Raw genomic sequence first — 23,176 nt, forward strand, 5'->3', positions numbered from 1 at the left:
TGATGTTCTTCAAACGGTTTGAGTACACACCCGTGGTAAAATATGAATATATTGTATGTTAGCTGATCGGCAATGTCATGATATGTTTGGGATGTTCTGAACATACTCCAATGTCAAATGATTTTTTCTGAATGAGCTACCCGACGTCATTCAGTCATCTTCGCTAGACAAGGGTTACGATCCAGTCCCCTCCTCTTCACCCTTGCCAGATAAAGATAGAATTTTGGATCCAATAGGTATGATTTCCATTGGTCGCAGTTGTAACTGGCTGCATCCAATCAAAAAGCTCCTTTATGATGATCATGTGTAAATGTAGAAAATGTAAATAAACAGTTTCCATGTGTTGATTGTGCAACAAGTATATCCCCGTAAAACATAGGACTATATCTAGTGACAATTTTAAAGTTCAAAACCAACTAATTGAAGTTCCTGGGTATGTTTCTCGAGCAAATGTTGGAATGTCAAAGATATTTTCCGTTCTTGCTTCACAAAATTTGTAAAAACAAGACACATCCACACTGAAGAGAGTTCAAGTGCTGCCATTGGTCAAGAATGATCATGTCGGAATAGGTGTGACTTTTATCTACCGGCCGATGGCGCAGCATTGTTATCACAAATGTTGGCGTAATCTGCCAAGGGTGGAGAGGAGGGGACTGGATCGTAACCCTTGGCTAGCGAAGATGTCATTCAGTGGAAATGACGTCATTGAACATTGAGCGATGACGTAAGAAAATACACAGTAAGCATTTTACGGGAAAATGCACGGTTGTGAAATTGAAAGTCATTAAGTCAAGGAAACATAAACAAACGATAATAAAATTTGTTAAAAGCCAATTTTTTTTACATATATAAGTAAGATTATCATCTAAATTCATCCAAACCTATCTAAGTACATGTACATTAGTGTTTAAGCATGTCAATAGTTCAGTTTTTTCCGTTCTTTTACCTCAATATCAGTAGTGTGTTTAATGATGGGAATGGCAAATGTTTGCCTTCCCCTAGAGCTCTTCCATTCCAAAAGAATTGCCGTATTTGTCCTATTAGAATAGAAATAATTGATGGGGGCTTGAATTCATACTGATTTTACCACGGGTTTGCCCTTTATGCCAATATTTCCTCGCTATAAAGGGCCAATCCGTGGTAAAATCAGTATAAATTCAAACCCCCATGAATTACTTCTTACTTAAACTAACTCTGGAATAAGGGTGAGTCCAAGAAAAAATGTATGGGAGAGTTGGACAAAATACTTTATTCTCTGGTTAAAAGGGAAGGAAGCAAATACAATGCTTTTATGAATGAAAATAAAGAATATCAGGTGGTGGTGGGGTATCAAAAGTATTGTCAAACCCGCTCCCCAACATTTTTTCCTGGATTCTTGAAATAACCTTTAACGAATGCATGTATCATGTGTATAGGATCAAAACAAGTTAACATGTAATACAGATGTACTTGGACAAATCAGAATAAATCTTACTTGAATATTGAAGTAAGAATGAAATAAACACACGAACCTGTTGTTTTGGTGGTTGTCGTTTGTTGATGCGGTTCATAAGTGTTTCCTGTTTTATATATAGATTAGACAATTGGTTTTATAGCTTGCTGTTGGGTGTGAGCCAAAGCTCTGTGTTGAAGGCCGTACTTTGACCTATAATTGTTTACTTTTTACACATTGTGACATGGATGGAGAGTTGTCTCGTTGGCATTCATACCACATCTTCTTCTATCTATGAACATGATGAACAGTCAGGGGTACTACTTGTACAAGTAATTTTTATTTACTTGAAGAAGTAAATAAAATATACTTATATAAGTTAATTTGTAGGATACTTATACAAGTGTATTTTATTTACTTGTATAAGTAAATTATTTTTTGGCCTAGTTATGTCCCTTAGACATTCAGATTTTTTTACTTATACAAGTAAAACAGCCATCCTATCTTCTTTTCTTGAATTCTTAGAACTTCTTTGCTTTAACAGAATTTTGAATTGTCTGTCCTTTGCAGATGTCTTAATTTATCATTTAAGTGTAATTTCATGGACAATGAAAATCTCATTTGTCTGTTCTCTTCAGAACACTGCTCATTAAGATCTTTGCGCAATCAGTTTCTTTGTTGAATTAATGAGATGAAACATTGAACTATTATCAAAAATTATGAGCTATCATGAGAAAAATTGTTAATGGCATGATTTTACATCTCAAAACTTGAGAATTTTTGTGGGATTGTAAAAAAAATTTACTTATACAAGTAAATTTTTTTTAAAATTAAGGGGAGATTATTCAAACATTATAATTAACTTGTATAAGTATATTTCATTAACTTCTTCAAGTAAATGAAGATTACTTGTACAAGTAGCACCTCTGACTGATGAACATGAGATACTTTATTTTCCATCGGTGCAAGTAAGAAAGCATCCATATCTAGACTATACTTTTTATGTAATTTGATCATGAGTTATCTCCCATTTTGGAAAGGAAATAAATATGTATAAGTAAGAATTGAAACTACATATATTTATAATGAAAAGCTTTTTAATAATCTGTTAATAGTTTTAGTATCCAAGCTGCTACATGTAGCTCAAACTAGAGAGATGCAGCCTCCATCCTCCCTCTAATCTGCCTTTTCCTACCCTGTCGATCATGTCTATACATCTCTCTACCTTTTTAGTCTTACCCTATGCATTGTTTTCTAAGGGAGAATACTCTTCAATGCTAAATATACTTTCAACAACAGAAAAAACTTTTTACAACCCAAAAATACTACATGTAAAACAAGCAAAAATACTTAATAATAAACTGCTTCGCCGAGTGCAGCTGGATACGACCGCAGAGGTCCAACCCTGAACGGTTTGGGCAAAAATGAACACAATATTCAAGCTTGATACATGTCTGAATTTGGACTTAATCAAATATTATAGGTTTCTGACACAGAATAAATGTAGTCAAAGAACTTGAAATTGGTTATATGATTTGAATTTATATTCAATTGAAGATTTCTGAAAACTAGAAAATTGCTTGTTTTGGCCCCATTTTTGGTCCCTAATTCCTGAACGGTTTGGGCAATTACCCCCAAAAACAATCCCAACCTTCCTTTTGTGGTATTGAACCTTTTGCTTAAATTTCATAGAGATCCATACACTTAAACTAAAGTTATTGTCCGGACACCAAATGTCTTCGGATGATGACGACAACGTGATAGCATTATACATGTTACACGAACGCAAATTTTTTGCGGTCATATAAAAATAAACACATTTATTCTATAACCAGTTTTTTGCATGATACAAGTTATGTTTTTCTCATATAATTTATGATGGAATGATACTTAACCCCAAATGGGAGGGATTGTGGTAAGTTTTCATAGGATGAAGACATAATTATTGAGGTCTGGAGCCGCAATGTCAGAACTGCTAGTAGTCCTTTGTTAATTTATGTTGATCATTGTCATTTCACTTAAGTTTCATTTGTTACCTAATAGAACATCAACTTGCATTTCTTTTAAACTAAGTCTTATTATGTGTATTGCTGGGTGTTTGTTTATTCCAAATTGGCTAAAGGAATAGGGGGAGGATTGAGATTCACAAAACATGTTTAACCCCTGCCCCGCATTTTTGCACTTCTATCATGTCAGGAACCTCTAGCCTTTGTTATTACTCATGTGTTTTTTTAAAATATTGGTTCATTTGATTGTTTCAGAATTTTAGTGTGGCATCCATTTCACTGAACTAGTATACATTATTGTTTAGGGGCCAGCTGAAGCCGCCTTCGAGTGTGGGTTTTTCATACTGCAATGAAGTCCCATAGATGACCTTGTGGTGTTTTCTACTCTTTGGTCAGGTTGACACATTCCCTGTTTTCATGCTTACATGTTCTTCCTCTAAAAATTGTGATGATTGTGCCTCTCTACCATTAAATCTTAGCTTGAACATTGAGTTCCATATTACTGTAAACATGGTCAATTCAGAAATTTTTGTGGTGCTTTTATTTTAGCAAAAATTGCAATGGGGTAGGAATCGCAATAAATAAAAATTTGCATTTATGATTTCAATAGCATCATTTCTATGCAGTATTTTCTTCAAATCGCAATATATAGTTAGTCTGAATTTTTTGTCCATTGTTCACAAATGGCTATAACAGATGTACAATATTAATCTAATCTCTGACTTTATAGAAAAAAGTCAGTATTTTGATCAATTGAAGCAGTATACATTTTTTTTTTGTACATGTATATATATACAATGCTGTTAAACATCAAAAAGAGTAAATTTTTTTTCTCTTTAATGCAATTAACAAGCATGTCTGTTAATAAATACTCCAAGTTCGGAGAAATGACTGGTACTATAGGCTAACAGTCTGTTGGTGGCAAATTTTTAGAGTGACCCCTGGTGCTTTTCGGTATTTTACCTGGCAATATCCCTATGTATATATCATGTATATATTACAAAGGTAATACTATAAACCAACTAATTTTCTATTTATTTTCGCAACTTACATGACAAGAATATAAATCGTTGTGAATATGTCTGTATGTAAATCTTGGATCTTTCCTGTTTAACTACATCAAGCAAATTTGAAAACCATGATATAAAATCGCCATGGAGACAAGAAAGGGTTAAACGTGAAAATAAGTCGATTTACAGTATACCTGTATCATGTGTATGACAGGGTCATAAATCAGGACAAAGTCACACAAAATTACTTTTCACAATGAATCACTAAACACTAGCAAGTTTTTTTTTAACTGTTCACCTTGTTCATGTTGTTTGTATGTTCATTGACATTTGTGTACAGTTATTTTAGGAATAAATTCTGTACATTTTGGTGTGACTCAGCAATGCTCAGTGAATCACAGGACTCTATGATGAGAGATTAGAACCATCCATGCTACCTGCGTGTACTGTACATTTACACATGAGGGTCTGAATGGGGTTTACAGAATATAGAATAATGGACACAAAGTGCAGAATATAGAGAAATATAGACCTAAAAATTAAAGAATACAGAAATAAGACCCCGGTATCTACCGTTTAAAACAAAAATGGCGGCCTCCATTGAGGAAAACAAATTTCAATTTAAAAACTAGCTGATCTATAGACAAGCATAAAGTGCAACATTACAGTGTTTCCTGTTTCTCTGTGTGTAGCTAATTGTGTCAAGAAACTGCAATTGAACCCCCACCCCCTTAAAGAAAATGTGACAGTAAACTCACATATTTTTTTTTGGCCTTATAAAATTTTATAAAAATCATACATACCTGTAGGCCAGTTTGTATAAACATGATCAGTTATATCTGCCGCTGAATCATTCGGTAAAAACAAGAATTCTTTTGTCTTGCCACTAACCAGTATAAGTCTTAGGTTTATCTGGAATTGGAAAATATATATATTGCATTAGAATTGAAAAAATTGATAAGTTGAAATGGTAGAAGGGTTGATATGGGCCTGTATAAGAGAGACCAAAAATCAATCTATCACAAAAATTCTTTAAAACTTATATAGCTTGTCACTCACAAGTTGACTGTTGTGAGGCCTATTTAAGGAAAATGTTAAAAGCAGCAACATTTTTACTGGCCTCAAAACCACCAAATGGTCATATCCTTAATCTGGTTGTTCTAGTCGCTGTCTGTCTTAAAGTTTCAAGGAGTATCTTAATCCAACTGGAACTATTTAAAATTATTTTCAAAAAAAAATAGGTCCAGCAAACAGTTGATAGAACTGGCAAAACTGTCATACATGTACATGACGGACCCAATGGAAAGGAAAAACAATTCATCTGCATCTCTGGGCCTGGGCTGTAGGTTAATTATATGATATAAAAATAAGAAGATGTGGTATGATTACCAATGAGACAACTCTCCACAAGAGATCAAATGACACAGAAATTAACAACTATAGGTCTTCTTTGGCAAATGCATGGTCTGCACGGATCAATATCCAGGACATATTTTAGGTCATATAGGTACATGTATACAATAGATTACTTAATAATATAAAGAAAAAAAAATTCTATTTTTTATGTTTATAAAGGGGCTTAACTCAAGAACTGTAAAAGTGACGCCACCCAATTCCGAACTTGATCTGTATTATGTGGTAATAAGCATTGTGTATAAGTTTCATAACATTTGGTTTAGGCAAACTAAACTTAGAAAACGGAAACGAAAAATTTAGCAATTTTTCCTTTTGTAAAGGGGCATAACTCTAGAACGGTTATACATGTAGTGACGCCACCAAAATTCAAACTCAATCTGTGTTTTGTGGTAATAAGCATTGTGTATAAATTTCATAACATTTGGTTGAGGCAAACTAAAGTTAGAGAATGGAAACCAACTTTGGGATGTACGGACGGACAAGGGTAAAACTTAATGCCCCTGCCGTAGATAAAAATATGGATATTGTTCAATTCTTTATTTATCTCTATATATGTATATATATATTCTTTATTTATCTCTATATATATATATATTCAATTCCCTAAATTTGACTTAAAACAATCTTCACTGTGTCATTTGGTCTCTTGTGGAGAGTTGTCTCATTGGCAATCAATACCACATCATCTTATTTTTATACAATTGGAATTTACTTTTGTATAAGAAGATATTTTGCTACCATTTCCTCCATGATCGGACTCAAAACCGGATGTGAGTTTTAATATATCCCTTTCAAAGTCTGATATCTTCCTCCTATCTTTCACCTGATCCTTTCTTTGATTCAGATGAGCTAAAAAGACCTACAGTTTCCTGTTTATATAATGTTATAGACCTTATCTATATTTCATGTGAACTTGGCAATCTGTGCCACTTGACTCAAGATATTGCTATACATGTAATTGTCACCTGATTATGAGGGCCAATTGACCTTGTTCATCGTTGTTGCTATTTGGAAATCTGCAACACTTGACCCAAGAATTTGCATCAATTTAACTATTGACATCAAACAACAATCACTTCTCTTCCTCCTATCATGCCTATCTTACACTTGACCCTTTGATTCATATGAGCTAAAAAAAGCCCTACAGTTTCCTGGTTGTAGACCTTATCTCTATTCCATGTGAACTTGGCAATCTGTGCCACTTAACTCAAGATTTTGTTATGTCACTTGATTATGAGAGCCAATAGACCTTGTTCATTGTTGTTGCTATTTGGAAATCTGCAACACTTGACCCAAGAATTTGCATCAGTTTAACAATTGACATCAAACAACAATCAATTCTCTTTTGTTGTGTCAAGATATTTTCTCTTGTAAAGTTGTGATATGAGAATTTTAGGTAAATCCAGTAGTGGCTGACGAATCATGATGTGGTGATCAGGGGTTTTTCTGGGTATTTTTCACGCAATTTTCAATGAAATTGGGAAAACCCAACAAATATACACTACAAAAGTCCAAAAGTCTGAAAAGACCAGTTTTTGTCTTGATTTGCATGAACAATTACTCGACATTCTCCAAATGTATGACTTGTGTCATAATTTTCCTTGACAAATTCTCATTTATATTAAATTTGTATGAAATTTACTCGACAAATTCTCAACATTCTGAATATGGTCTTAAAATTTCTTGACAAATTCTTGACATTTGAATACTGTCATGAAATTTCTCGACATTCTTATTTTTTCTCAGTATGGCTTGACATATATCAGTGATATTGTTATCTTTTTTCAAAACTACCTCTACTGTTTTTTATTGGGAAAAATGCATATTTTTTATGGAAATTGGGAAATTTGGAAATTTATTCTAAACACATCTCCGATTTTTTGCTGACCTTTGCTGTCTTTTTTGCACTGTTGTTTTCATCTATATTTTGGTTGTCAGACATTTTATACCTGAAAGGTACTTTTTGGAGAGGGGAAAGAAACAGAAGCAATGATGCTTAAAAGTACTTAATGCATTGAAAACCACATGTGTTACAAACACCATGATGATTCTGATCAGAAAACCGGATCTCAAAAGTGCTTTCTAATATCAAAATAATAACATGAGTACGATATTTACAAACATTACTACCAATGCTATCACTGTTTGGGGAAAATGTAAAACTTTTTGGGAGGAATTTTAAGCCATTTTTTTTGTCATTGGGAATTTTCTATAGGGGAAAAGGCCGAATTTCGGCTGTAATCTGAGGCAAACAATATCACTGTATATATATTCTGAACATTTTGAATTGTGTCTTAAATTTACTTGACAATTCTTAGTTTAAAAATCATGACCAATATACATGGTATAACTTTATCTTTATTTCTCTTCATATAATATACTGTAAGTGTTGTTTCAGTTACACTTGTTACAACAAAAACAAAAGTTGCGCATGTAAAATAATTGAAAATTTGGGTATATAAATATTTTTATAAATACAAATATGGCTATGAAATTTAAAGTATTAACAATACAAATGTGGGTATGTTGATAAAAACCAATTCAAATGTGGGTTTGTAAATAATTACAAATGTTGATTCTTAAATCTTATAAATAATTGCTAAATGATTAAAACCAATCATACTGTAGACATATTTCATTCTACATGCATAATATTCAATGTTAATAGGGTAAATAAACAATTATTGTACCAAAATGTGGTTTTTATAAATAGCAAAGTATTATTGTATCCTAATTCTTCCAAGGATTTGTATAGTCTTACTATACAAATCCTTGATTTAACAGAAGAAAATTTGTGCAATGTCATCTGTTGCAATATATATTAAGTATTACACGTGGACAGGATGTTCCCCATACAATTAAGGTATTCCAAATAAGTTATACACACCCCAGGGTTCACTCGACTGTCATATGGAAAATTACTGCTTTACCTGTAATCAGCCATGCAACTTATCAGTTGACTGACCATGCCACTACAATTTTTAAAAGTTTGTTGATGGATGAAAATGAAAATCATCATTTAAATTAAAAAATTTGAATAAAAATGAATTTCTTCATCAAAAATTATGAAGTGAAATAATTTAACATAAAAAAAAATTGGATAATTTACAAAAGATTAAAAGAAAACTATTATCTACTCCAGGAATAATAGAAAACTGTATTTATAAAGTGTCCCATCAATGATTTCTCTAGAAATCATTGGTCTTATGAAATGGATCTCAAACAGACACGCATAATTAAGATCTAAATATTTTTTTTGTTCTATGATTTCTTGAGAAAAAAACATGAAAAATCAGGAGGAAAGTATAACAAATATTTAGTTTTGATAAAAAATTATGAATTCAACACTCAATTTTGAATATAAATTGTTTTTGGTTGTTCTAAAAAAAATGAATAAGTTTTTGAATCAAGATGGGAACAAATTCTTTGTCCCAAACGAAAGTCCCCCCTTTTTTAGCCACACACACGCACAAGATGAATGTTAGGGTTCAAAAGAGACACATGGTCACATTTAAATGATTTTAAAACTGCCTCAAGTCACAAATTTTAGAAAAGCAAATTTTGACCGGGAAAAATCTCAAATGCTGTTTGTCAGTAACTTCGACATATATATATTCCAAGTGAAAACAATTTAATTAAACGTTTAATAAAAATTAAATCAAAATTAAACTACATGGGGGTCATTCGGGGTTTTCCACATAGGTGCACCCAAAGGGTATCTTTCTATACAAATCCTTGATTTTTCTAAGTTTAGTTTAGCGATAATAAAAATGGGTATATAAAAGCAAAAGAAAGTGTTAAAACAGTGCAGACTGTGTCTATACACATTTCAAGCGAGATTTATACAGTTGAGATAGTGTCAAGACATCTTTAAGACCGTCAAGAATGTGTCGAGATATATTCAGACAGCTTTAAGACTGTCAAGAATGTGTCAAGACATATTCAGACATTATTAAGAATGTCAAGACTGATCGAGACAAATTTAAGACAGTCAAGAATTGGTCGAGACTAATCAAGACGCTTATCAGATGAAACAGAAAGTGTTGAGAAATTTTTAGACAATTTTAATACTGTCAAGACACTTGTCAAGAAAAATCAAGAACCTCATTAGACAAATTCATAATATGTTAAGATTTTTTTTAAATAATTCAGTCAAAGAAAGAATGTCGAGTAAAGATTCATGCAAATTCAGACAAAAAATTGGTCTTTTCAGACTTTTTGACTTTAGTAGTGATACCAGATGTGAATTTAAATGTGTATAGTTCATTAGAAATTATCTTTTTTTGTGAAAATAAGGTAAGAAACTACATGATGGCCATTTATAATTTTATTTTCTTGTCCTTTTTGTTTTTAAACTTGACAAGGCAATCAACAGTCAGGGATATAACTCTATAGGGTTATTACAGAAAAATAACATACATTTGTTATTTTGGACAAAAAATATAAGAACTGTGATAACATATGTATGTTACAGTTTTCAAAGGGACAATATACATCATTAGTTTAGTTAAAATGTATGCAAGTTCTATTGATATTACTATTGTCTTTATGTATACTTAACTATAGAAAGATATAACAGTTCATAGTTTGACAATTTTGCATAGTATACATTGTACCTATGTTATTACAGAAAAAATATGCCTGTAATAACTAAAGGGTGTTATCACAGCTTCTCTATATCACTCCAAAGCATTTGATGAGACATACATCTTGCTTAATTACAATGTATTTTAATTTAATGTAAGAAATAATGACCAGAGCATGTAATGAGGTTCTGCGCAAGCTTCCGAGTAATTCCCAAGTGTCTCATATAATAAGTTACATTCCTTTAATAACTAAGCCTTGTTATTACAGCTAAGTTTATCCCTTAAAAGCCTTGTCTCATTGATTTACCATGGTTAATCAAAAATGTATTAATTTAATTTAAAAATTAGTTATCAAGGCTATGCATTTAGTTTCTGCGCAAAGTCTCAAGAGTTCCCTAGAGCCCACTATAAATTAAAATATTTTTGATTTATTTTACAAATAACAAACATATGTTATTACAGATTTAGAAAATTTAAGGAATAAAGAGTAGATAACTCATGAAAGTATCTGTAATAACACACACAAGTTATTTTCTGTAATAACCATATAGAGTTATATCTCTGACTGATCAAGTTTATATTAATATCAAAATACCATACTTCTTAAAAAATGTACCCCCTTTTGCACCTTCATAGACTATAACCCTGAATTAGCCTGATCATGCTTATCTGCTCCCACAATCTGATCCTGTATTACATTTGTCTACATATCCTGTTTATCAAATGTTTATAGCGGCCATTCGACGAAGCTGTATTTTGTCAGTCAGACATGTTTTCCCTCAGTTTTACACATTATTTCTTTGCAATTTTCAATAACGCTAGCTATATATATAGCGGTTAAACAAAAAGAACATTGCTGTCATGAATAATATAGGTTAAAACGTAACTTGAACAATTTTCAATCCGGCAGGCAGATTTCCCTTAAAATCTCTTTTGGGAATTTTTCCTCCCGAAATTGGGAAAAATGTTGAGGTTTTGCAGTTGGGAATGGGTCCGAATGAATTATAGTTATCTCGTACATAGTAAACTCGTACCACTGCAAACTCGTACCACGGTAAATTCGTACCATTGCAAACTCGTACCAACTTATTTAAATGCATTCAAATGGTGTTTAATGATATTTAAATTTCACTCAATACCTCATAAGTCTGTAAAAAGTATATAATTTGAAATCACAATGACCAATTTGTAGCTGATTTTTCCTTGGCTAATTGGATTAAGAAAACTCAAGGATGCGTGGCCTACTTCGATTTGTCCTACTCAGGTTGATTCGAGTTAAAAGATCAGTGCTAATGCGCATGTGCGCAACCTTTCCGAATCGAAGTCAAAACTCTCAAAATGGAAGATATTATTGAGGAAAATTTGCGTTCAGAGAAAAAAAAAGTTGATGTTGGGATTTGCTATATACACGGGTCATAATCACACCTGAACATTATACAGGGATTGACACTTCTAAATTCAACCATTGTCACATGTAGTTTCCAGTTGTAGTAAGAAAACCAGGTCGGGTTCAAACAAAAAGATTTTGAAAAGCATAGAAAAATTGCGCACCTTATAATCAGCAGGACTTTTATCAGATGAAAATCCAGACTAAAAATAAGGCGTAGGTACTTCAATTCAGTCACGGAACTGCAGGTGTGTTCTAGTATATTTTTAATGGTACGAGTTCGCAAGGGAACGACTTCGCAGTGGTACGAGTTAACATTGGTACGAGTTGACTTTTAGTGGTACGAGTTAACTTGCTTCCATCCGAATACTGGAACCTGTGGAATGCTTGAAAAATCCATGAAGGTGTATAGATGACTTTGGAATTTTTCTGCTTTCCCTTAAATTTCCTATGCCACAATGCATATGTTATTACATCACAGTGATAACTGAATCTTCGATGACTTCATTTTTTGTGACTGACCTTGGGTCAACCGGTGTATATTGAGGTTTTGGTAATTTTTTCTTGTCCTGTCCAAGTTTTACAGGAATCATGGGAATGCCTGTGATGTGCAGTAATGAAGGAAAAATAGCAATAAGATATATAAAATGTCAGAACAGAGGAATTTTCTTAGAGTCTAGAGATCATTATTATTGGTCACTTACAATGCTCAACAAAGTAAAAAAAAACAATGTACATGCATAGCTATCCTACCATCTCTTCAACAAATTTACCTTATCCACAGGTACGCCTCTTGATCCCATATTCTAACAAAACAAATAAATGGAGCGTTTTTTTTAATTTAACTTGTTGAGGAAACAGGATAGCAAAGTGTCAGTGACAGTGGTTTTGTTGTGACACCGTTTTGTTTATTTTTCAGCTTTCAATTGTTTTATCTTCATTTTGATATCTAAGTAGACAGTACATTTCTGGGAGAATAAGTTTAAGCTAAATAGCAAATATAATCATAAATAGTTCCAAATCATCCTTGCTTTCTAGTAGATCTTTGTTTGAGCCGATAAACAACTTCTCTCAGCTGTTATGGCGGCCGTTAGATGAATCTCGGGAAAATTAGCAATTTGCGCCTGCGTTGCAGAGTGATTCTTGTTTCCGGTTCGAAAAAAATAACTTTGTAAGTTTAATGTTGATAAGGTTTAAAGTTTATATCACAAATATTTTGTTTATTTGCAGCTATTTCGTTCACAGATTATATCAAACAAACGGTTAAGCTTGCTCACAACCTGTTGCAATGTACATCGTCAACTCTTATCACACACTTATAATTTTATTTTTAGCTATCCGTAATTTGTTCGAGACCTATAAATATTATCAACAGGTTAAATATATTATTCCGGATCTTCCCTGTCAGTGTGCCTGAAGGCTCATGTGATATTGGGTATTGACAGGGAATATTAGCCCATATCCATGTGAGGCTGAATAACAAATACATTATCAATGATTATACATTGGTTAGTAGTCCAAATAATTATGAGGTCTTGAAAGGCTATTTTATTTTTTTCCTATGTCATAGGATGGCATAGTCCAAATAATTATGACGTCGTGAAAGGCTATTATATTTTTTTTCTTTGACGCCTTACATCGACGTCGATGTAAGGCATCAAAGAAAAAAAACATAATAGCCTTTCAAGACGTCATAATAATTTGGACTAAGGATGGCAGGGCTGCCAAGTCTCACGCATTTTCCTTTGATCTATTGTTTTTTCTCTTTGATCTTTACGATTTTGGCCAAATCTCACGCATTTGCATTATTAAAAGTTGGCAGAACTGGGATGGTGTCCCAGAAACAATTAAAATAGCCTTTCCAGACATCATAATTATTTGGACTAAATGGTTAGCTGCGGAACCGTAGCTCTTGGGTCCTTTTGATATTTTTTTTACAATTAGCGGGGTCAGCACAAATCAGAAAACATAATAAGGAGGGTTAGAGTTACGGTTCCGCAGCTATATAATGATGTTTTTTTGGTGGGACTATATATAGCTATTAAAAGGTTATTTTAGTTAACAGTGTTTACAATATTTGATATGTTTTGTGCTTTAAGTTAACAGTCAGGGGTACTACTTAAACAAGTGATTTCATTATCGCCTATTTCAGTGATTTGATAAATTCAGTAATCACCTATTTAAGTGATTTTGGTGTTTCCTTTGATTTTCAAATGCTAATTTCAATGATTTTCCATATTTTGACAAACTTCTCTATAATTTTCCTACATAGATCAATTATCCCTTTTTTGTAAGTTTGAGTGTGCTAAAGCTTTTAAAAGTACCCTTGGGAATTTTTCTGTAATCAAATATTCATTAACTACTCTTACTATCAGAAAAGGTCAACAATATTAGGTAACCTGATTGGTTTTCTTTAGTGGTAGAATGATCTACTTAGAGGTTTTGTCTTGATTTACAAATTATTCCAGTTTTTGTATATTTTGAATAAACTGTAAAAACTGACAGGCTTATCAAGCAAAAGATAATTTCTGCATGTACATGTACATAGGTGTTTTTTCAATGGAATTCTTGTCTTTTTACCAATAAAAAAATCCACCTTGTGGGAAAAATATCAAGAAAATGTTTTAAACACTTATTGAAGTGATTACATTTTAACTTCTCAAATTACTTGTTTCAGTGATTTTAAAAAACCTGTGTCTATTTTTGTGAAAATTTTTAATATTTCACAGCCAAAATCACTTGAAGAAGTGATTCTGAAATCACTTGTTTAAGTAGTACGTACCCCTGACTGTTTAATTAAGTTCATTATTCACTGTGAGTGTGTTTCATGCAAATTGATGAAAAGCAACATGCAAGATATTTATTATTTTTACACTCTTATTATCTGTTCATCTGCCATTTGTCTGTGCACAAACAATTTTTTCGCATGTTTTCCTGCTTGAACATGTTGAAGCTCATTATTCACTGTTTCGTGAAAACTGATCGTAGAAAGCAAAGTATAAGAATCTTTAATTTCATTCATCATGAAATGACCATTCATGTTCTGTTTGTAAATGCACATGCCCCTGCTAGCTGTCCATTTTACAAATTTATATGGGGATAAGATGCATTGTATGTTTAAAACACATGAGCAAAATCGTTTGGCACTAAAAAATTTAGACATGATTACAAAAACAGGAGTACACAAATAATGTAATATTTAAAGCTATAATATACGGAAATTCTAGACATATTTATATCTTGTAAATTTTTGTTTTTCCCGACCTACTGACCTGAATATTTTACATAAAAAATCTGTAAATCAACAAATTAAAAAACCCTTGGCTTGTATAAAGTTTCATTAGAAAGTTTTTTAAACATTGCATTGTCTCTGGGTTTTTTTCAAGACTCTCTCTCATATTTTTCTTCAGATGACAAAATATTGCCACAATTTCATGTTGATGCTTGATCTTTTTATACATGTATTTGTCATTTCCATTTGCAACATTTTGATGAAGGTTAGATATTTTTAACTTACACATTAATTACTTAGCTTGTTTAAGGATGTTGACTGCTCTGTTTTAAAATAACAAATTTTTAAAAGACTGTCATGACTGTTATAAATTGTTAATTACAAAATATATATAGATATTAAACAGAACTGAAAAATTAGAAAAACATGAAAGGTCCATGTTATTGTTTGTGAGATATAAGCCATTGAAAATTTGGCTGGAAATGATAATCTCTAGATTTAACATTGAACAATAGCATGAATAGCATCATGATCATTTTTCTTCCACAAACTATGAAAAAAATACAAAGATCTTTTTTTATATTGGCTTTTTAAACGTGATAAAATCACAAGGAGTAGAGAAGTAGAAAAACAAGCCCATTGAACATAAATCATATTTTGTTTTGACATACAGAAAGATAACCCAGGAAACTTACAAATATAGACACTCGCGGTCTACAAGTCAAAAGCAAAATAAGACTCATTTATTTCTGAGCTCTGACTGATATATTTGGCAGTATAAACGCATGATGCAAAATATTAAAAATTCCATACATGCAAGTCAGATAACTTTGATTTATTGAAGTATGATCTGTTAGAAGCTCTGTTTCATGAGAATAGACTGATAGGAAACCTTTCACATGTTTAAGCCTAAAATTCATGAAAACAGTTCTGTTCTTGATAAAATCACACATTTTCCTAGCACATACCCCCTCTAATTATATGTATGACTCAAAAAAGATTGGTGTGTATAATTTTTAATGCCCCCCCCCTGTAGCGGAGGGGCCATTAAGTTTTACCCTTGTCCATCTGTACGTACGTACGTCCCAAAGTTGGTTTCCGTTCTCCAACTTTAGTTTGCCTCAACCAAATGTTATTAAACTTATACACAATGCTTATTACCACTAAATACAGATCAAGTTTGAATTTTGGTGGCGTCACTTATACCGTTCTAGAGTTATGCCCCTTTAAATTTTTATTATTTAAAAAAAAACATTTCTGACTCAGACAAAAAACCATAACCCCCCCCCCCCCCCCCCTTGAACATGTTGAAGTTAAATGGTTGCTCCCTTACCTGTACACAGCTGTCTATGTCTGTTCTGTGATGCCTCCATCTTGTATTGTCCACTGAACATGCTGAACTATTATTTATTGTACATAATGTGCATTCCATTAGGTAGATTTTATTAACCTTTAGAAATTTTTGGTAACAGGTATACCTTCAATTATTACTCATAAATTATGTAACTCATGTACTCATTATCATAGATATCAAGTTTGTCCAATCAAATAATTTTTTTTTAGTTTTACCCTATTGACTCTGCACCCTCTCCCCACTGATATTTTCGATATTTGAAAATATATTTAAAAAAAATTTAAATGTTATGCATGTTGTATACAATGTATGTCTAAAAGCTATATTTTTACAGAATTAACACATACATGTATTGTTATTAACACCCTCCTCCTCGTTTCAGACAGGTTCCGCTAATCTGCAATTCTATATCTGTAAATAGCTGGATTAGGGCAAGGCTTTATTAACCTGATTGAGCTAAAAATAATATCTACCTTTGTAATCTTTGAAAAGAAAATTAAGTTTCTTCATTAATCATGTTAATAGTTTTATACATGTAATATTTGAAAGTGCAATCTAAACTTTTCAGGCATAATAAACATTATTTCTTATGAACATGATGAAGCAAGAATCTTGCAGTCTAATAAGTTAATTACCCAGGTGTTAATAACACCCCACTCCAGTTCTACTGTGGGATGGCAAGTTGTGGCAAAATATTTTTTTTTGTTGTTGCCAAAATTCATTTTTTTTACAAAAAATCAAACAAGACACATGCAGTTTCTCTTTTCAGAGAAATTTTTCTTAAACCACTGACAGGATTCTTAATTCTTGGAAAAAAACATGTTTGACATTAATTTATATATTGTTCTATCTGTCTATATTGTGATATAAGCTATTTTAAACTTTAAGAATGACAAATGAAACTTTTTAAAAGAAATTATCAGACAATCAAAGTGTCATTGATAATTGTCTTAAAAGAAAGTCTTGCTCTTTTCATCCATTAGAAAAAAGAAGTGACCTGGAGGAAAAAACAGATATAGCAGGGTTAGGGGGAAACCAACAATCTTTTTTGTATAGCCATACATATTGAAAGTTTTTTCATTGTAATTTAAGTATTTGTATGAATACAGTATTATACTATCAAAATTACGTAATCTTGATAAACATGATAAAGGCGAGACATATCTCTGTGTCAGCATTTTGTGAAGGTTGAAATGAATTCCTTACAATGTACATGTACATAAACATGTGCACCTTGTCGATTTTAATTGGCCATTGAGATGACTTCAAATCAATTTAAGAGTTCACTGCAGTTCTTCCCCCCCCCCCCTCAAATTTTTTTCTCTCACAAATATCACATGACAATCAGCCGATAATCATGCTAATGCAACAGACAAAACTTTTAGGGGTTCAACTTTTTTTTTCTTTTTCAGGTACTTTGTACTATTTCATGGAAATTTTTCCTGATGTTGATCTTTACTGAAATAGATTATGTCAACGACAGTGTGCATAACCCAAGTTTTAGATAAAGAGGAACTATTAAATGGATTAAGGTATATACATTCGGCATTATTAACCATGTTAACGTGATTATGAATATAAGGAGATGTGGTATGATTGTTTATTAGTCACCTATCCATATAGAATAGAGAATGGAAACAGGGAATGTGTCAAACAGACAACAATCTGATGAAAGAGCAGAAAACAGCCTAAGGCCACCAATGGGTATCCAACGCAGGGACAAAATCCTGTACGGGCGGGCTTCAGCTGGCCCCTAAACAATAATGACCATACATGCTATAGAACAAACGTGAACAATTACAGATCACCGTATCAGTGTACAATATTCAACAATGATCATAATCCTCATTTTTGATAAAATTTTAAATGCAATTAGACGGAAGTGAAAACAAGGAGAGGAAGTTTACATTACAAATCCTAAATTCACAAATATAATTTCACAATATAGAAATAAGGAGATGTGGTATGATTGCCAATGAGCATGATGAGACAACTATGACCAAAGTTCAAATGAAGTGGATGTATAAAGCAATTATAGGCAACTAGACGTCCTTCAACAATGAGAAAAATTCATACCGTATACTGGTATGGTCGTATACCATATTGTATCAAATCTGTTTTCATACTATTACATATATAAATGAATATATTACAATTCAGAGTTACTTTTCAATTCAAGAATATATGTATTAAAAGTAAGAATATATATATATATGTATAATAAAGATCCATTTCGTTACATCTTGTGATCCGTTTATTTGGCAATCGCCAATGGCAGTCAGCAGGGTTTAAGAACATCCGTTGTTCGACCTGTAGGTCAAATGCATTTTGTTTAAATATACATTTTCACTTTTTTGGTTTTTTGAAAAATGTTGTTTGTGCTGTATTTAGACCACTCTACCACATTGTACCAAGAAATTTGTTTTGTATGCACACGTGTAAAAATTGTGGTTTTTATCCAACGCAATCATAGGTTTGAATGTTGTTTTCAATTTAGACTTATTTGTAGCAAAAGTATATATACATACACCATTGGTGGCCTTCGGCTGTTGTGTGCTCTATGGTCGTGTTGTTGTCTCTTTGACACATTCCCCATTTCCATTCTCAATTTTATTTTTATTGTATGTTCATTCAAGCACATCTCACTGTTACCCCCTTTTGATTTTTGTAATATACACATGTACTTTGAGAATAAGAGTTACTGGACTTGTTGATTGGTTAAAATAAAGGGAGGCTACATTTATTATATCATGCACTCAAAGAATAGTGATTTATTATGAGTATCCTGTTTGGCAACTGTCTCATTGAATGATGTATTCAACTACTGTAAATTTTGAAATTATTGCAACTGGGTGAATATTGCAATTATAAGAATTCGCAATCTGATATCTGATACATATAACTTCCCTAAATTGCAAAAAATAGTCTCACATTTTTGTTGTCCATTCTCCAAATTCACAATAATAAATGCACACAATAATTTCTGAATTTACAGTATTATGAAGTATTTATAGTTCGTAACAGTTGAATATATCAATACATTTTTCTTCTTTTGCTCACATTAAAATTTGAAGACTTTTTTTTTTGTATTTTACATGATGAAATTTTTCAGTTTACATTTCAGTAATGAGGAGGATGAAGTGTCTAGAGCTGCAGAGGAGATAGAGTTTGATGATTGCTCTAAAGGTCTAGGTAAGAATTGTCATATACATGTATATATATGATCCTATTGTGTTGTGTAGTAAAGTAATGAGAATTGTGTCCCTTTGTATAATGATGTAATTTTGGCATGTGATGTAATTTGTCTCTTTCTGAATAAATTTGCCATGGCAGTAGATGTGTTTTTGTTGCTCTCAAGCAAATATTAGTTTAGTAGCATGGGAAGGCATGTAAATATATATCCCCCCAACAAATGTTCATGATATAATTTGACGTACATGTAAGTCATGTATGATTATAGTCAGGTGACAAAAACATGTTTAACTTATCAGTAAACAGTAATTGCTCCACACAATTAACCTCTCCCTTAAGGTGGCACATAACACTTCAGTGAGATAACTCTGTAAAAATCAGCTGAATGTTTTAATCACTTTCTATTGTTAAGGAAATATTAAGCTTCTCAATAATGAAAATTAGTGTTTGTCAAACTGCTATATATCCAATGAAATGTTTCTGGTAAAGTGTGTGGTTCAAGTTTTTTGAAATTTTTTACTCATGAATTACTATTAACATGATTAATAAACATGATAAAGATAACAATTCACTGTTTAAGCACCAGTATAGTTTGTATGTTTTCAGAAGGAAAAATACTGTAAACCAACTAATTTTTCATGAGCGATTTATTTTCGTGACATTCACAAAAGAAAAATAACGCGAATATAAATTGTCGCAAAAATTTAAATCTTTGATCCTTCCTTGTTTAATTACATCAAGTAAATTTGAAAATAGCAAATTAAATCGCCACGAATTGGGCTAGCAAGGGCTAAACTCGAAATAAAGTATCCGCGAAAAATAAGTTGGTCTCAGAACACACAACAAAAAATAAAGGTTCAATGGTCGTTTTGACGTATGAAGTACAGTCCCTTTTTAAGTCAGATAAACCAGCTTTTTTTCAGAGGGAAAAAAACAAACCAAAATAAAAGATCGGAAAGTCCCTAGAAAATGTTGAACACTATCACTTTTTATGACAGATGTAATGCAAATGTCATTTTAACATTATTAACTTATTTTCAGGTATAAAGATCTGTGGAGGCTGTAGTTTAGATGGCAGACAAGACAATGGTATCTTTGTCAAGAGAGTTTTGCCAGGAGGGCTGGCTGATATTGATGGTGAGTGGGAGTTTTACCTGGCAGGGTTACTTCACACCTTGGGTAGATGCAACACAACAGGGTTAATTCACACCATATGAAGGTGTGACTTGGCATGGTGATGTCATATCATGTGTATATGTGGGTGTACATAGTTTATTGTTAATCAGATTATTTTTCTTACCATTTCTACATGCTGAGTAGTGGATCAACACAAATTCTCCAGCATTTTAAATAATGCTGGAATGAAAATTGGAAGAATTCATATGTTTGTGCAAATCTGTTTTAATTTTTTTTCAAATAGTTCTGTGGGTTTCCAACATTGTAAACACTTTGTTGTATTTCTGTATGATAGCTTGAAATTTCTACCTCTTTGAGAGCTAATATTTTCTGTACTATATTTAGAGAACAGCATTCAATCATGTTTTATTTCTGTATAACATGTATAATAGCTTTTAATTTCTACCTCTTTGGAAGATTATATTTTCTGTACTATATTTAGAGAACAGCATTTAATCAGGTTTTTTTTAAATGCTTTTGAGATTATCTCTCAATATGTGTATTTTAATTGGATAATTTCTGACTTATTGGTGTTCAGGATTTTTCTTTTTTTTTGTAGGTCGTCTGCAGTCAGGTGACCACATATTGAGAGTTAACGATGAAAGTTTGGAAGGTGTTACAAATGAGAGGTAGACATCAGAGTTTTATGCCCGCGCCATAGGCAACAGGGTCATTAAGTGTTACCCTTCACTTTCCATCTTCCGTCCATCCGTCCCATTTTTGTTGCAAAGCTTGAACGTGGGCATTCGTGTCCTCCGACACATTTTTCTTTTATTTTTCTAATAGCTATGTATTTGAAAAAAAGAAATGTGAGATAAACATCAATGAAACAGCAACCTTATAACAACCCCTGCCACCAAAGTGAAATTTCCTTGTCAACAAACATGATGTTTTCAGTAAAACATTAGTACACATTTTATACCTTATATTTTTTTGTCGAGCCTGCAACATAAATGTCACTAAAGCGAGACATAACGATCCTAGATTCTGTTGTTGTCAACGCCAACAACATTTAGATTCAGTCTGTGATTAATTTTTTTTAGACATCAATAACTTTGTCAAACCTTACTGGAATTTTCGAAAATTTGGACAGAAGCTTGTTAATGACCAAAATACAGTATCCAAAGCAAAATTTTTAAAATATGTATTTCAATTTTCCGTATGTTACTGATAAATTGACTTAGTTTTTTTTACAGTTAACATTCAGATTTAGTCTGAGGTTAAAGTTTTTCAGTCATCAAATAACTTTGATAACCTTCTTGGAATTGTAGGAAATTTGGACAGAAGTTTAGTTATGACCAAAATACAATATTCAGAGCAAAATTTTGAAAGTATTTATTTTCATTTTTCTGTATATAACAGATAAATTTACTTAGTTTTTTTCTTTACAGTTATCAAATAGATACAGCCTGGGGTTAAAGTTTGTTACGCATCAATCACTTTATCAAACCATCAAAGAATTTTATGAAACTTTGGCAGAAGCTTTATTCTGATTAAGAGATAATGTCTGAAGCAAACTTTTGAAAATATGTTTTTTTCATTTTCAGTATTTTTCTGATAGATGAACTTCATTTTATACAGTTAACATTTACAGTCAGTCTGATTAAACTTTTTTGACATGATAAATTTGTAAACCTTCACAGATTGTTATGAAACTTAGACAGAAGCTAATCTTCAAGACCATGAAATAGCATCTAAAGAAAAAGTTTTGATTTTTTTTTTAATAAATTCTGTAATGTGTTTAACTGATAAATGGACTCACTTTTTAAGTCAACATAACACTTTATCAATAACAGCAGCAACTGCAGGCAAGACACAGGGTTCCCCACAACCCTTTACACATTTTTTTCCAGAAAAACAGTATTTAAAATATATGTCGTGGATTGACAGGGACAAATCATTCTGGAATGAAAAAAATCAATAACTGTACATACTGTATAGAAAGAAGTCAGTTTTTAGGAAAACATTGTCTAGATCAATTGCTTTGATGAAATAAATATGAAAAAGGGGCTTTTGCATAGAGTAATGTTACATTTGGTTAATTTGCAGTACTTCCACAGTTTAATTGTCTCCCTTTGAAATAAACACATTTATGCAAAGTTATCTCCCCTGAAAAATTCAAATAAAAGATAAGTTGAATGCTTAATTTCAGGTATTTTAGGAAACATTATTTACTTTAGAGTTCCCTTTTGACCATGTATCTTGTAAAGTATTTTAGTATTTATACATCCTTGGCTTCAAAATTTCGTTTGAGTGTTCTGGATGAAGTAATTAATCCAGTAAAAGGCTTTGGATGCATCAAATTTTCATTTAGCAGTGTCAATCTAGCTGAAATACTATCATGTAATATAATATTGTTATATTATAATTATCTTGTCAGTGTGT

The 23,176-nt window shown here is 32.0% G+C and overlaps 2 protein-coding genes across 3 annotated transcripts in view; one reads left to right on the forward strand and one right to left on the reverse strand.

Annotated features, from left to right (window-relative positions):
* Window positions 1-12,930, reverse strand: part of LOC127716265 (ubiquitin-like protein 3) — a 31,521-nt gene extending 18,591 nt beyond the window's left edge. The window contains exons 1-2 of the mRNA XM_052222425.1: window positions 12,611-12,930; window positions 5,252-5,360 (exon numbers count right to left, since the gene is read on the reverse strand). Of these exons, the coding sequence (XP_052078385.1) occupies window positions 5,252-5,360; window positions 12,611-12,640 (139 nt within the window). The 5' untranslated portion in view covers window positions 12,641-12,930. The remainder of the gene's footprint in view (window positions 1-5,251; window positions 5,361-12,610) is intronic.
* Window positions 12,931-12,976: 46 nt separating this feature from the next.
* Window positions 12,977-23,176, forward strand: part of LOC127716456 (syntaxin-binding protein 4-like) — a 52,956-nt gene continuing 42,756 nt past the window's right edge. Inside the window, exons 1-5 of one of the 2 annotated variants that reach the window (XM_052222671.1) lie at window positions 12,977-13,008; window positions 17,836-17,955; window positions 19,536-19,615; window positions 20,657-20,752; window positions 21,351-21,420. In XM_052222671.1, coding sequence (XP_052078631.1) covers window positions 17,894-17,955; window positions 19,536-19,615; window positions 20,657-20,752; window positions 21,351-21,420 — 308 coding nt within the window. In that variant the 5' untranslated portion in view covers window positions 12,977-13,008; window positions 17,836-17,893. The remainder of the gene's footprint in view (window positions 13,009-17,835; window positions 17,956-19,535; window positions 19,616-20,656; window positions 20,753-21,350; window positions 21,421-23,176) is intronic. The other variant, XM_052222672.1, reaches the window with a different exon arrangement.

Source organism: Mytilus californianus, unplaced genomic scaffold, assembly GCF_021869535.1.
Source record: "Mytilus californianus isolate M0D057914Y unplaced genomic scaffold, xbMytCali1.0.p SCAF_9, whole genome shotgun sequence".
Classification (NCBI taxonomy): domain Eukaryota; kingdom Metazoa; phylum Mollusca; class Bivalvia; order Mytilida; family Mytilidae; genus Mytilus; species Mytilus californianus.